The sequence below is a fragment of the Cydia strobilella genome, chromosome 12 (genome assembly GCF_947568885.1).
Source record: "Cydia strobilella chromosome 12, ilCydStro3.1, whole genome shotgun sequence".
NCBI classification, from domain to species: domain Eukaryota; kingdom Metazoa; phylum Arthropoda; class Insecta; order Lepidoptera; family Tortricidae; genus Cydia; species Cydia strobilella.
In genome coordinates, this window is record NC_086052.1 from 8,780,697 (window position 1) to 8,794,373 (window position 13,677).

Here is a 13,677-nt window from a genome sequence, read left to right on the forward strand (position 1 = left end):
AGCAGGCAATAAAGTGATGAGTCTGAAAGTCAGAAATATTTGATTAGGATAATTAGGAAGCATAAATTTTGCTGAATTAGCTTGAGCACGCTGAGTGCTTCTCGAAAATCGTGTTGGAAACACCGACCGACCACACCCATTGGAAAATGGACCGTGATGATTTTTAAAGTGATGTAGAAGTTTTCCCCTCTTCTTCCTCTCCTCGCCTCGTTAGTTTCCACATTAAAACTCAATTCTTTTCACCTCAACTTTAAGGCACAATAAAAGACAAATTAAATCAACCTACATCTATAGTACGGCTCTGGTATGAGCCGAATATGAAATAACAGGCAAAAATGGTAATTTTAACTTAAAAGTTATATTTGACGTTTCCAGCAGTTGTCGGCAACATTACTGTACCAGTATTCCAGCTTGACAGTACTACTGACTGCACAACTGTCGTAAATGTCAAAATCGATGTTGCTTTCCGGATTTTGACATATTTGTAGCATCAAAACTGTCGGCAGTAATGTCTCCCTGCAGTACTGTTGAAGTAATGCTATAAGACTATGCCAGTAGTCTAAATCCGAACAGTACAAACTCGAAAATTTGGGACGCACTTAGCCGGTCTTGAACGTACTTTTACTGATTTACATCCTGATGTTTGTGCGTATATAATGAAAAGGCTCCTGGTGGTCTAGCATAAGTTGCGTTCTCGCGCGCGACTCCATACATTTAGCGCGACTTCAAGTATGGACTCGCGCGCGAGAACGCAACTTATGCTAGACCGCCTGAGGGAGGGAGAGTTAGAAAACAAATTCGTGAGTCATCTTTTTTTATGGCTGCAAACGCAATTGGAGAGGATTTAGCTATCAACTTTGACTGGGCGTTTGATAACAGGGTTACAGTGAGCAGCTAAGTTACTAAACGGGTAAGATGTTCAAAATGAGATGTGATACACTAATTATACGATCTTATTCTCTTTACAATAAAGTTGTGTTCAGTTCATTTTGAACACCTCACCCGCGGAGCAACTTCCGCTGCTGACTGTACTTAATATAAAACTTCCAGTAACCTTAAAAAATTTAAAAACCGACCAAGTGCGAGTCAGACTCGCCCACCGAGGGTTCCGTACTTTTTGGTATTTGCTGTTATAGCGGCAACAGAAATACATCATCTGTGAAAATTTCAACTGTCTAGCTATGACGGTTCATGAGATACAGCCTGGTGACAGACAAACGGACAGACAGACAGACGGACAGACGGACAGTGGAGTCTTAGTAATATGATCCCGTTTTTACCCTTTGGGTACGGAACCCTAAAAATTACCTTTCAGACTGGTCTTATTCGTGGGTCTTATGATTACGTTTGCAATTAGCTTTTTACTCAGTAAAATTAAATACTTAAGCCAATTACACCGGTCTTTAGAAAAACCGAGCAATATTTAATAGTGTCTTTGTAAGAAGGAATTTAAATTTAGGCTTAGTTCACTTTAATTAAAATGTATACTCGCATTATCAAGGATCAACACAAAATTTAAAACGGGGTCCCTTTGTTTGTCATAATTATTGAAAGTCTTAATGTATTGATTGTCAGATTATCATTGTCAGTCATAACTCTGAAACCGTTAACTTTTCAGGATTTTCGTAATGTTATCCTATAGATAGGTTAGGTTAGGTTTTTTTTAAGGTAATCCTGAAATGTTACGCGTGTCTGAGAAAAAACAAATTATGACTAACGAAAACCCGGGCATACTATACATTATGTTTAAAACTTTATGTGATACAATAGAGACTCATTTAAAACAATAGTTTTCTCTCCTGTGGACAATAGAAAACAGCTTGTGTGCTTATAAGTAATGCTTATTAACGTTAATTAATTTACAGTTCAATTAAGTCATACTTAATTATTTATATAAGTATTCACTTACTTTTTGCCTCGTGTTCCATTCAGCTTTAAACTTCATTCGACGCAGTATCATAGCATAGCACGACACACGGCCATATGAAGGTTTTTGTCCGTGCCCTGTTGAAAGCAAAAAGCCCGCTGACTGGCGACTGCTTATTTATGTTGTATGACACAATCCTCGCCGCTATAAAACGTAGCTTCCATTACATTTCCGTATATAACATGCATGCAACCTACTACTGAAACGCAGTAATTTTATAAATTGGATACAGCTGTATATCACAACACACGGAAACAAATAAACAGTCATCTCATCACAGATCACAGGAGAGTAGAACACAGGATCAACTCTGGTCAACTGATTCGGTCATGTTCTAATGTTACTTGGGGAAGACAAACAAATGATAGCCAGCATGAAATTAATGTAGTATGATACCTTTAGGTATGGTGCTTTACGCACACTAGCGTCCTCTCCCCTCCCCCGCAACTCCCCTTTTAGCATGAAATATATACCGGTTGAGGTTTTTTTAGTTATTTTTGAGAAAAGTATTAAAGTTAGGAAAAGTGTCAAGGTAAGAAATAATCCTTAATAAATTTTAAACAAAAAAGGTTATATGCATCTTTTTGGTAAGACTCGCCATATTCATGTGTTAACTTGTTGAAGTTCAATATCTTGTACCTACGTGATAGTACCGTACTGACAGAAATCGTATGGGGAAAACCAGCTTGTTTAACGGTAACATTTTGTCGAAGTTCATCTAGCTATAACATGAATATGGTGCATTATATAAAAAAAATATATAACCTTGTTTATTAAGAATTTAATAAGGATTTTTTTTTATACTACGTCGGTGGCAAACAAGCATACGGCCCGCCTGATGTTAAGCAGTTCTCCATAGCCTATGTACGCCTGCAACTCCAGAGGAGTTACATGCGCGTTGCCGACCCTAACACTCCTCTCCCTCGAGCTCTGGCAACCTTACTCACCGGCAGGAACACAACACTATTAGTAGGGTCTAGTGTTATTTGGCTGCGGTTTTCTGTAAGATGGAGGTACCTCCCCAGTTGGGCTCTGCTCTAGATCTGGATTGACATCCGCTGTCCTGTGCCCTACCACACAAAGCGAGATGTCATTCACAGTGCCCATACCTCTCTTTTGGACGTAGTTTAAGGACATACCCGGGTCCAAAAGGATTATTTCTTTCATTGACACTTCTTTTCTATATTGTATAGTTTCCGCAAAAATAAAAAAAACTGTCAACCGGGACATATTTCATGCTAAAAGGGGGGATTGCGTCAGGGGGAGGTGGTGGGACACTAGTGTGCGTAAGGTATCATACTACATTCATTTCAAGCTAGCTAAGTATAATTTGTTTTTCAAAAAACACAATTTGACCGAATCAAACGTGAGACGTAATTTTGTTGATTTCCTAGCTTTATTTTAATTTTTTTGTATAACAGTAACATAAAACAAAAACACAGTGGTTACAGTGGTAACTCTTTTTGTTAGTGATATGCGCTGCAGAGTTTCGTAATAACAGCTGTTCCGAGATTGGTTTGTATAATTTGGTTCCAATTGATGCACGGCTACACCAATATGCCATGCCACTCAGAAAATGGTATGAAAACAGCGGTCTGTTCAGCAGTGTTTTTAGTTCAGTTTATGAGATCAGTATTTCATAAAAGCAGTAACGACTACTGGCTGTGAGAGTTAAAAAAGATAACAAATAGGTAGTTCGATTTGAATACCAGTATTTTTTAATGACGCGCATGATCCGCTCGATAACCTAATTCAAAGAACAACTTTGGGAACAAATCAAATGATTTTATTAAATATTATGATGTTTTTTTTTAAGTAGTCACACTTCTATATGTAAATTATAAGCTATTGGTCCATGAAACACCTGATGAAAGGTAATCTTCCGATGTCCCTCAAACGGAAGCTCATGGACATGTGCATACTCCCAGTTCTAACCTACGGTGCACAGACTTGGTCTTTGACCAAAGCTCAGAAGTCCAAACTCGTGGTTTGCCAACGAGCCATGGAGCGTAGCATATTAGGTGTGAAATTGGTGGATCGAGTCCGGAACACTACGCTGCGCTCCAAAACCCAAATCGTCGATGTAGCTCGGAAGGCGGCCAAGCTAAAATGGGACTGGGCTGGTCACGTCTGCCGAATGTCGAATGAGTTGTGGGGCACAATCGCCACAGAGTGGGAGCCCGAAAGGGGACATGGCAGACCCCGCCGGAGATGGCGGGATAAACTAGACTCCTTTTTAAAGGAGTGGCCAGACAGCATCTGTGGAGAAATTGGAGGGAGGCCTTTGCCCAGCAGTGGGACACGTAAGGCTCCAAATAATAAAATAATAATAATATATGTCATATATTTAAAAAAATTGACGAAGCCCTTCAGTGGCTCCTAATTCAAAGAGTTTAATTTTTACTAATGTTTGTGTTCCCATCTGACCAGAGGAAGGTCTTGATACTCTCGATAAATTTGTCTATATCTGACGTTATTTTTATATATAATTAATTTTAAAATGTGAATACACAATTTTAAATTGGTCTCAATCAATCGTAAGCAGGTATAAGGTAAGGTGGGGTGACGAACATAGTTTATTTTTCTCGGGGCAAGACAAACAGTATGGGGATTCCATACAAGTGTTTGTCTTGTCCCGGTGATAGTCTTACCCCACCTTACCTTATGATTATTTTAAATTAGTATTCAAAATTTTTTTTCACCTTTATTAATAACAGCTGCAACTTGGCTGAAAAATAGACAACAATGTTTAGTACCTTTACAGTAGTTATTAATTTGATAGTAGATCTTGGCCCGACTGTAATTAGAAGAACCCGTACATGTCATGCCGTTGATGGAAAAATGACGTCACCCTACATAGTATGATTCCAATTAGTATTTTCGTAATAATTAACAATTTGTCAACCTTCATATCAGATTCTTGTCAATCAGTACAAAAACGTCTGAATTTCATTTTATTGTCACTCAACTAAATACCTGATAGATTGTTAGTTTATTACATACATTTTTTTTAAGTGTATTTTATGTAACAAGTATTAATTTTTTACTTATCCTTTCAAGTGGCATACGTCATTTTTGAGTTGAAGGAATTCCGATTTTATTTTAATTAGTCAAATTCCAAATTTAAATGACGTTAATTGTCCGCGAGGCGGTTCCTGCTACTTCAAGGGTTATCTAAATTTGTAGTGTTCTTTTATAAACTCCCTGTATGTTAAATTACGTCATTTATGCGTCAACGGCATGAAATGTACGGGCCCTGGTAATTAAGTACCAACGCATTCCACAAATCAACGCCAGAAAATAAAATAAAAGACAAACGAAACGAGTTTAAAAACAGAAATATTTCCTACCAATAGCATTAAAATCTCAAAACGCGGAAATTATCCGTGTCCTAATGAAAGATTATCCGACTCTGATTGCTGATTGCCGAAAACTGAGGAAATTGGCGCAGCCGTTTGGACGATTCTCACAGAGTGTTCGCGCGGCCCGATTCCCAAGTTTTAATTGCGAACTCTTAATGAGGTAGGCAACAAGCTCAAAATAGTACATGTCGCCAATGCGCTGCAGCAATTTTAGCTAGTGTTATTTTAATCTTTCCATTTATTACTTGAACAGAAGGTCTGTATTGTTGGCAAAGTTAGGCGGGGCTTGTTTAAGCACAGGATTTGGAAGTTATTCCTGGAGTATTTATAGATAAGCAGAAACAGGTTTTTGTCATATTTTAAGTCATTAATACATTTATTGTGAGAGATGGGTTTAATTCCCGGGCATTTTGATTTAAAAAAAACTAAACCAACGATAAACGAATTGTGAAATGCAGGAGGCAACCAACAAGTATTTACCAGCATTTTATTTTTCTATTTTTGTTTATTTTTATTTGAATAAACCTAACTGAAATAAGAAACTGAATCATAAAATAGTGTGTAAAAAAATATGTGTGTTGGTTTTCGTTCAAGTTCATTTCCTCGAAATAAAGTCTATAAATACCGATCTAACAATATTTATGCTTACATTTTTCAGTTAAAACATGCCAAACATGATAAAAACTAACCTAACTTACCTACGTATTCCTTACCTAACGTATACCTAACATACCTAGAACTTCGTACTGAAGAACTGTTAAAATATCAGCCAGACATCACAAGGCAAACACGCATTGTAAACAATGTGGGTAGGTACGTAGTCTGCAAAGGGTGCGCAATTTCAAGGCCTACACATTTCGAATTCATAAGTCTGATGCAGCCAGCACTTAGACAAAGGTGGCCCTGTGCTGTGCAAACGTCAACGTTTTGTTCCAATGTTTACCTAATTATATCCAGTGGACGCAGTTCTAGCCGACGAGGCTTTGGTTTAAGGGCTTTTGCGGCCGAAATTTCAATGGTAGCTTTGTACCTAAGTTGTGTCAAATATTAGTATTCGGGTTTTGATAAAATTCATTTCGTAAATATTTAGGTATTACTGTTATCAATAATAAAGTCGCTATTCTGCTAAATTTGTTAAGAAAGAATTTTTTTTTTTTAAGTAATTAAATGTTGCATACAGGGCGTCGCAAGACTATGCGACATGAAGGAAAAGTACCTTAAATATCGTAGATAGGACATTTAAGGTACTTTCCCTTCATCTCGCAGTCTTGGGACGCCATTAGCGTTGTTGTAACACGGGCGTGACATTTAACTCAACCAAACAATTGAAAACTGTGACATATAACTGTCATTTCGAACATAGATCGTCCGAGATAGTACTTAAGTTTAGTAGAAAAAGGATAAACTCATACTAAACACTAATCAATTTGTAAACAAGCCCTAAGTGTACACGCTCGTAGGGGCCTTATCAGAAAAAAAAAAGAAATGGAGTTAATTAGAATACCGGTGTTTTTGAGAAAGTTACTTGATCTTGCTCAGGAATGCACCCTTGAAATTAACGAAAAAAAAAACACAGTGTATATTGTTTGTTTATTTATAGGAGTTCAAATAATAAAAAGTACATAAAAATTACGTAAAACACTTTTATTCCACGTATTATTATTGATTCCTCCTTAAAAATAACAAAATTCTTATATAACATAACTAGCTTTTGCCCCTTCGTCTGCCTGGAATTAGTTACAGCAGCTAAGGTAAGTGTAGCGCCTGGATAAAGTCTAATGGCAATCATTGAATTTGAGCATATATAATTTAATTGCTTACATCAAGTAACAGGCAATTCATTAACTATCTCAATTCCACCCCCAGTTTCACCCTCTTTAGGGATGATTTTCGACATAAAAACTATCCTATGTCCTTCCCCGGGACTCAAACTATCTCTATGCCAAATTTCAACTAAATCCATTCAGAAGCAACACACAGACAGGCAGATTTTCGCATTTATAATATAAGTATGGATATAATATGTACAAAAAAAATTAACTGCGTTTTGATTTCTTTTTGACAACAGTTTCTTTTGTAATAAAATACTTGATAAGTTTTACAATAACAAAAGCAAATGCTGCGGCAATTGCCACAAAGGAAGCAAAGACGTCGAGCATGTAATATTCAACCCAGTTTAGATTACGTGCTGGATTCTTCATGAAATCGGCACCTTTGTTTCTGATTACATACTCAATCCAATACATGGCAGTTTGCAACGCTGTAAAAGGTCTATCTTGGAATCTAACTGACAACTCCTTCGCCTTGATTTTGTATGAGTCATTTTCACAAACAGCGCGTAAAGCAGATTCCAAGTTTTCCTCATTGATATCATGGTATTGTAGGATCCTGCCTATGCCTGCTTCCTGAGCCTGAAGAAGATTGTTGTATTGGTCCGCGTATATGGGGACTCCGATGATTGGAACCCCATGGAATACTGCCTCTTGTGTCCCGATTAGTCCTCCGTGGGATATGAAAACTTTGACATTCGGGTGAGCTGCAAGCATTGTATTAGATTTGGTTTTGAACATTATGATACGAGTACGTATAGCTTAATTTAGTCGGTGAAAAATATAAGTACTTGTATATTAATTCGATTTTATAATTAAAACATAAATAAGTTCATCTAAAAAGCAAAACCCAGCACCGGGTTACAATTTAGCAGTAGGCACTAGGCAGACATTTTATAAACCGCAAATATAAACGTAAAAAAATCATACGTAATTTCATTTATCTTGGATTTATTGTAGGTATACACGTATAAAGGGGCCCACTGATTACCAGTCCGCCGGACGATACGGGTGCCTGTCAGTTGTTCGGAACAGTCAAATTTTTGCTCTAACTGACAGGCTGATATCGTCCGATGGACTGATAATTAGTGGGCCCCTTAACTGCCTGGACTCTTGCCAACAAAAACTGAACCAATTAAATTCAACTACGCGGCAAAATCGTTCTTCAAAATGTATAATTGACAAATTATAGGTATATTGCCATGTTGGTTTAGACTTTAGACCTATTTATTAGAACTGTATTGTGATAAAATGATGGGGTATTGTCTTAAACCGGACAGGTGTATACAATAACCTATATATAACCTATAACCTATTATATTCAAAATTTTGTGATAATTAGTCAATCAAATCGGTAATACAATCCAATATATAATAAAAATGCATATAAAGTATTAAACTATTCAAATTATCACGAATTAGATTACCTATCGTAACTAATAATTTTAGTTCATGGCGGCATAAGAAACTACTTTCGTAAGTATGCACTTAACAAATACTTGGTTTAGGGCATTTAAAAGAAATTCAATTTTCAATAAATTATTTGTATTTGTATTAAAAAAATATATGAACAGTTAGGTACTTATCTAACGGTATAATGCTAAATATGTTTTCTAAGTTTGTAAATAAGTGTGATCTAAATAAATGGTCAAATAATATGAATTGGATTTAGGTATTTATCAACATCATTCGCTACGTTTAAATTTCTATTCCCCAATTTTAATGTCCTTAGCAATATTTATAAATATAATTAGCTTACCTAAAATCTCCTTTTGCGGCAGCCATTTTCGTATAATCAAATTATCAGGTTTCCCCTCTAGACTTTCTTCCTCCCATTTCCACAACACAGTATACTTAAGGCGCCTGAACACGTTAAGGAAGGCCTTTTTTTTGTCAAGTGGCAGTTCTGAACTATGAACGTTGGAACCAAAGCTCATATAGATCACTCCTTGTGTTGACTTATTCAAAATGTCGGCCAAGTCCTACAAAATATGTAAGTAATTAATGTATAATTAATTTATAATTTTACCATCACTACTGATAAAAATTAAGTATGGGGTTAAAATAACTGAAACAATAGTTATTTGTTTACAAGGGGGTAAAGTTGTTGTTTAACCTCTCGTGCCCAATACCCGAGCAAGCGAAAGTTTCCAAAATTGAACTACGAGCGTAGCGACGAGTAGTTTTAAAAATGGAATCTTGAGCGTTGCGAGGGTTTCAAGGCACGAGGGTTAAACAAATTTTGCCACCGAGTGAAACACAAATTTTTTCACCACACCAACACAAGGAAAATACTAACTGTAAAATATTATGCAAAATCAAAGCAAATTGATTCAAAATGAATGTTATTAAATATTTTTCGTTCAAAATCATAATTTAAAAGTTAATTCTACCTGCCAACATAAGAAAACCACTCAAAATTTGCATTTGATTACTTTGCCTCACATGTGGCGAAAATGCAACTTTCTTATCAGTTTTTAAACAATCAAGAGAGCCTTTACCAGTTGGTGTGGTGTAAACAAATATTTCCTAAAACCTTGATATATGCCATACCTACAACTAACCAGCCGCGACTTACATTTACACACACTACAGTTACCCACATTACAGCATTTACAGCCTATAGACGGTTTTTTAATCACATTGACCTTACATCATTTAATAGCTAGTCATTTGTTATCATTGATAGCATAATAATATGAGGCCTAAAAGTATTTTTATTGCTGCTAAATTTGATAGCATAATAATATGAGGCCTAAAAGTATTTTTATTGCTGCTAAATCAATTCTTTCGTTTGTTGTCATCATTTGTTAGTAAAAATATAAAATATCAGCTTCTCTCACAAACTAGGAATATGACCTACATAATAGGCTGGGTCATTTTTACATTTTTTTTTATAATTAGGGATAATAGTTAAAGAAGAGTGCTATTTGGTAATTCATTTTATTTTTATTTTTTAGCTTGAGTTTTACTGTCTCTGGATTTGAGTTGAAGTTTTAGTAAAATGTTTGGACATACAAAAAATGTCTCGTTTTGGGTACTTTTTTTTCAATTGGTTCGCTTTGAACCTTTACCGTGCTATTTCGAAACAATAATGGCATATCTCTTTAGCTAAAGTTTGAATAAAGGGACAGTACATAGATATACTCCGCAGACCATACAAAATGTAACAATATTTATATGAAAAATTTGAAATGGATCCGGAGACAGTAAATGAATTCCGATTGCAAAATAATTGTAAAAACCGTACATTTGCATTATTACGTTACTTTCTGTAACTATTACCGAAGGATAACTGATACTTTTTTTTCTCCATACACGAGTGACCCACCCTACTACATAAAAGCCGACGTCACGATAACTGACCTTTGAACCCATTCATTATTCTGTCATGCCATGACTGTTGTGTTATGATCTTGATTTGTCGAATTACGTCTAATATTAGCCGTCAGACGTCGTATCCTATTCTCAATTGAGACAATCTTACTGGTTTAACGCATACACTGCCAACATTTTCGTAGCGCTACGCTAGTAGCAGATCTCAACGTTTTCCCGCTTTGTAGAGGAAAGCGACTACGAATAGTGCAAAACTTCCATATGAAGTCTACAAACATTTTACGTGACAGTTACCTACTCTATATAAAAATGAACTGTCATAGGGACCATCATTCGATGATTCAATGCGAGAGAGTTTGACAAAAATTTGACAGTTCCGAACAACTGACAGGCCGATATCGTCCGGCGGACTGATAGTCTGTGGGCCCCTTTAGGTATACGTTTTATTTCTAAACTTTTCTAAACACAAACAGCTAAATCGATTTTTAAAACACGCGGTTCAATAGTGTCATGCTTGTTATTGTGGATTTTATGATTATTGGTGTAAGCTAGAAAATTATACGCAGGTTCATATACCATTTGTCAATTTTAAATTAAACATGGGCCGCAAACCGCAACGCATCCTAGCAACAGATTTTTACAACAGTTAGTTCCTCTTAGGCGAGTTTAGAGTTATCAAAGATAGATATAACTACGTAATAGATGGATACAGTCTAAGGAAAAAACGTGCCTCGAAAATCAAGAAAATTTGATTCTCGATCAGATGGCGCCACTACCTTTGGCCTACGCTCGGATAGATGGAGTTGACGGTTTCGTTTGTTATCAAACAATTTTAACGCATATCAGTGACAGAACATGGGTCAAAATAATAAATAAAAATAATTAATGCAAATAAAAATAAAACATTTAACAATATATAAATACATTTTTTGATATTTATGTGTTTAGTTTTAATCGTGTGTCGATAGATGGCAGTGAATTTACTGTGGCTACAAAATTTACTATTACAGTACCGCTCTATCCTATTATATCTTTTTTGGAGTTATCCAAAGGCTAGAGGAGATACATAATGAAGCCTCTTGAACGACGCTCCATTTGTGGACTGAGGAATGGTAGCCTCACAAACACATATACCTATACATTTACAGTTTTAAATTATACGTTACCTTTGGGAGAGGTTCGAATTTGTGAGTAAGATGTATTCCTCCAATTTCAACAAAATTAGGTAAATACGCTGCAGGAGTGTCAAAACTGAAATGACTGTTCATTAGAAAGAGCGATGCGTTCTTCTGCAGTTCTTCTAAACTTGGAACAGGTTCAGGCAAATTCTTTATGTACTTCTTAGCCAATGCTTCCTGCTTCTGTATGTACCAGACTTTATACCAAAAGTACTCATATGCTGCGAAGTAAAAGTTCCTCAATCTCCCAAGAAAACTGTGCGGCTCTTTGATAGCAATGAATTCATTTATAACAGTTGCTAACTGTAGAGGATTCCTCATGATAATATTGTTTCTCATGCAGTTACCAAATGTGGTTACTAGAGCCAATGGCGCTTTGTATTTATGAGCTAAAACATAAGTAGCTTCTTGGAAAAACATTTCGCTTATTACCAAGTCAAATTTATGATCTTGCTTTACAAAATCTTGGAATTGTTTCGAGCTGAGTGCTACCTCAGTTGACGCTAAACCTCCACCCCAGAGAATTTTGTCATAAAATGCTTCTTCCGATATGTCCACCATCGTAAATACATTAGGTCGACCACCTTCTGAAATATACATAAGACAAAATATGTTAATCAAATCATAAAAATGTCAAGAAGTCATTTGCGTTTATTTGTTGGACCCATGCACGCACGTCGCACACCCATATGGTATATTACAACGGGTACCTGCACGTCTAAGCACACGCACCCAGTGTGTACAGGCCTTTACGATCAGCACGTACTATTACATTACAATCTGTTAACACTAAGAGATCGATTTTGAAGTTTCCTGCTTTGAAACTGTTATGGATTTGATCTGTTAGTTGTCAAAAACTACATTTCTGGTCCAGAAATTTATATTCTACCCACCCATCAGAGGATTATTTATCCTTATGGCCATATTAAAATAATAGAGTATTTTGAAAGCATTTTGTACTGCCTATTTATTTTCATGACTCATCTGAATAAGTACACACATTTCGCCAAAAAACGTTAGATAAATTATTTCAATTTGTCTATGTACTGACGCAATAAAAGTACTACTAAGGGACTGTGTCCAACATTAAAAAACTTAAACGAGATTGTTTTATGATTTATCAATTAATCTTCGACAGTTTTGAACAATACAAAAGGTAATCACGGTCTATATCCCGGTCAATATAGGTAAGTCTAATTAATCTTCGGTTTAATCTATAAATAATAAAAACCGATGTAAACGTGAAATTAAATGTTTTTTGTGTAGGTATTATAAAATTTCGCAATGGTCTACATAAATATCCTTTTATTCAGTGTGCTATAAAATGAAACAATAGGATAGTATAGTCATTGTATTAAAATTAGCATAGTATTATCAGAAGAAGTACCTGATACATCCCAAATTTTTTTGTCATCAGCCATAACTTGGTGATAGGTTAATGCATGGTCAGTCTCCTTGAAGGCCGTAAATACTGTCACATTGTGACCCCTGCGGGCCAACTCCAAACCAATCGGCTTCAGCAGAATATAATGCGACTTTGAAGTAAAAGGTATCACATAAAGAATATTGGCGCACTGGCAGCAGACCGCGCTTGTGAGAATAAACAAAAAAACTAAACTATCCTGCAATTAAAAAAATATATTAATTCGACGGCAGTTAAAAACAAAAATAACGATGCTTCACAAAAAACGAACCATTTTTATTTACATTCTAACTAGCGGAAGGAGTTTATTGAGTGACGCGCTGACTTTGACTAAGATCGGGCAAGTTCAACAGAGCCATAGAAGCTAATTCAAAGTATTCAGACTGACATTGCAAGTTGCAACATCAAAATGATATCGAAATGATGCCATCATCATGATGTCAGTCATCCGTACGTCTCGCTCGTGCCAATACTTGTACGAACGAGTACAAGCGAAATGCACGTGTGGCTGAAATCATTTAGATATCATTTTGATGTCACAATATAAGTTTGAATTGGCCTCATAATGTAATTACAGACTAGATGTAATGCATAATTTGTTTGTCATCGTATTTTCACGGAG

General features: G+C 36.0%; 1 protein-coding gene across 1 annotated transcript; it reads right to left on the bottom strand.

The window, feature by feature from the left end:
• Positions 1-6,917: 6,917 nt before the first annotated feature.
• Positions 6,918-13,444, bottom strand: LOC134746082 (UDP-glycosyltransferase UGT5-like). Its single transcript, XM_063680317.1, has 5 exons — positions 13,327-13,444; positions 13,020-13,254; positions 11,621-12,219; positions 8,878-9,100; positions 6,918-7,825 (listed from the first exon to the last, which is right to left on the bottom strand). The coding sequence occupies exons 1-5, from the start codon at positions 13,327-13,329 to the stop codon at positions 7,326-7,328; spliced, it is 1,560 nt and encodes a 519-aa protein (XP_063536387.1). The 5' UTR covers positions 13,330-13,444; the 3' UTR covers positions 6,918-7,325.
• Positions 13,445-13,677: the final 233 nt, after the last annotated feature.

Coding starts and splice junctions, on each gene's coding strand:
- LOC134746082 (XM_063680317.1), bottom strand. Junction 9,101..11,620: donor AATTCGAACCTCTCCCAAAG/GTAACGTATAAT, acceptor CATATTTTGTAG/GACTTGGCCGACATTTTGAA. Junction 7,826..8,877: donor GCCGCAAAAGGAGATTTTAG/GTAAGCTAATTA, acceptor CAATGCTTGCAG/CTCACCCGAATGTCAAAGTT.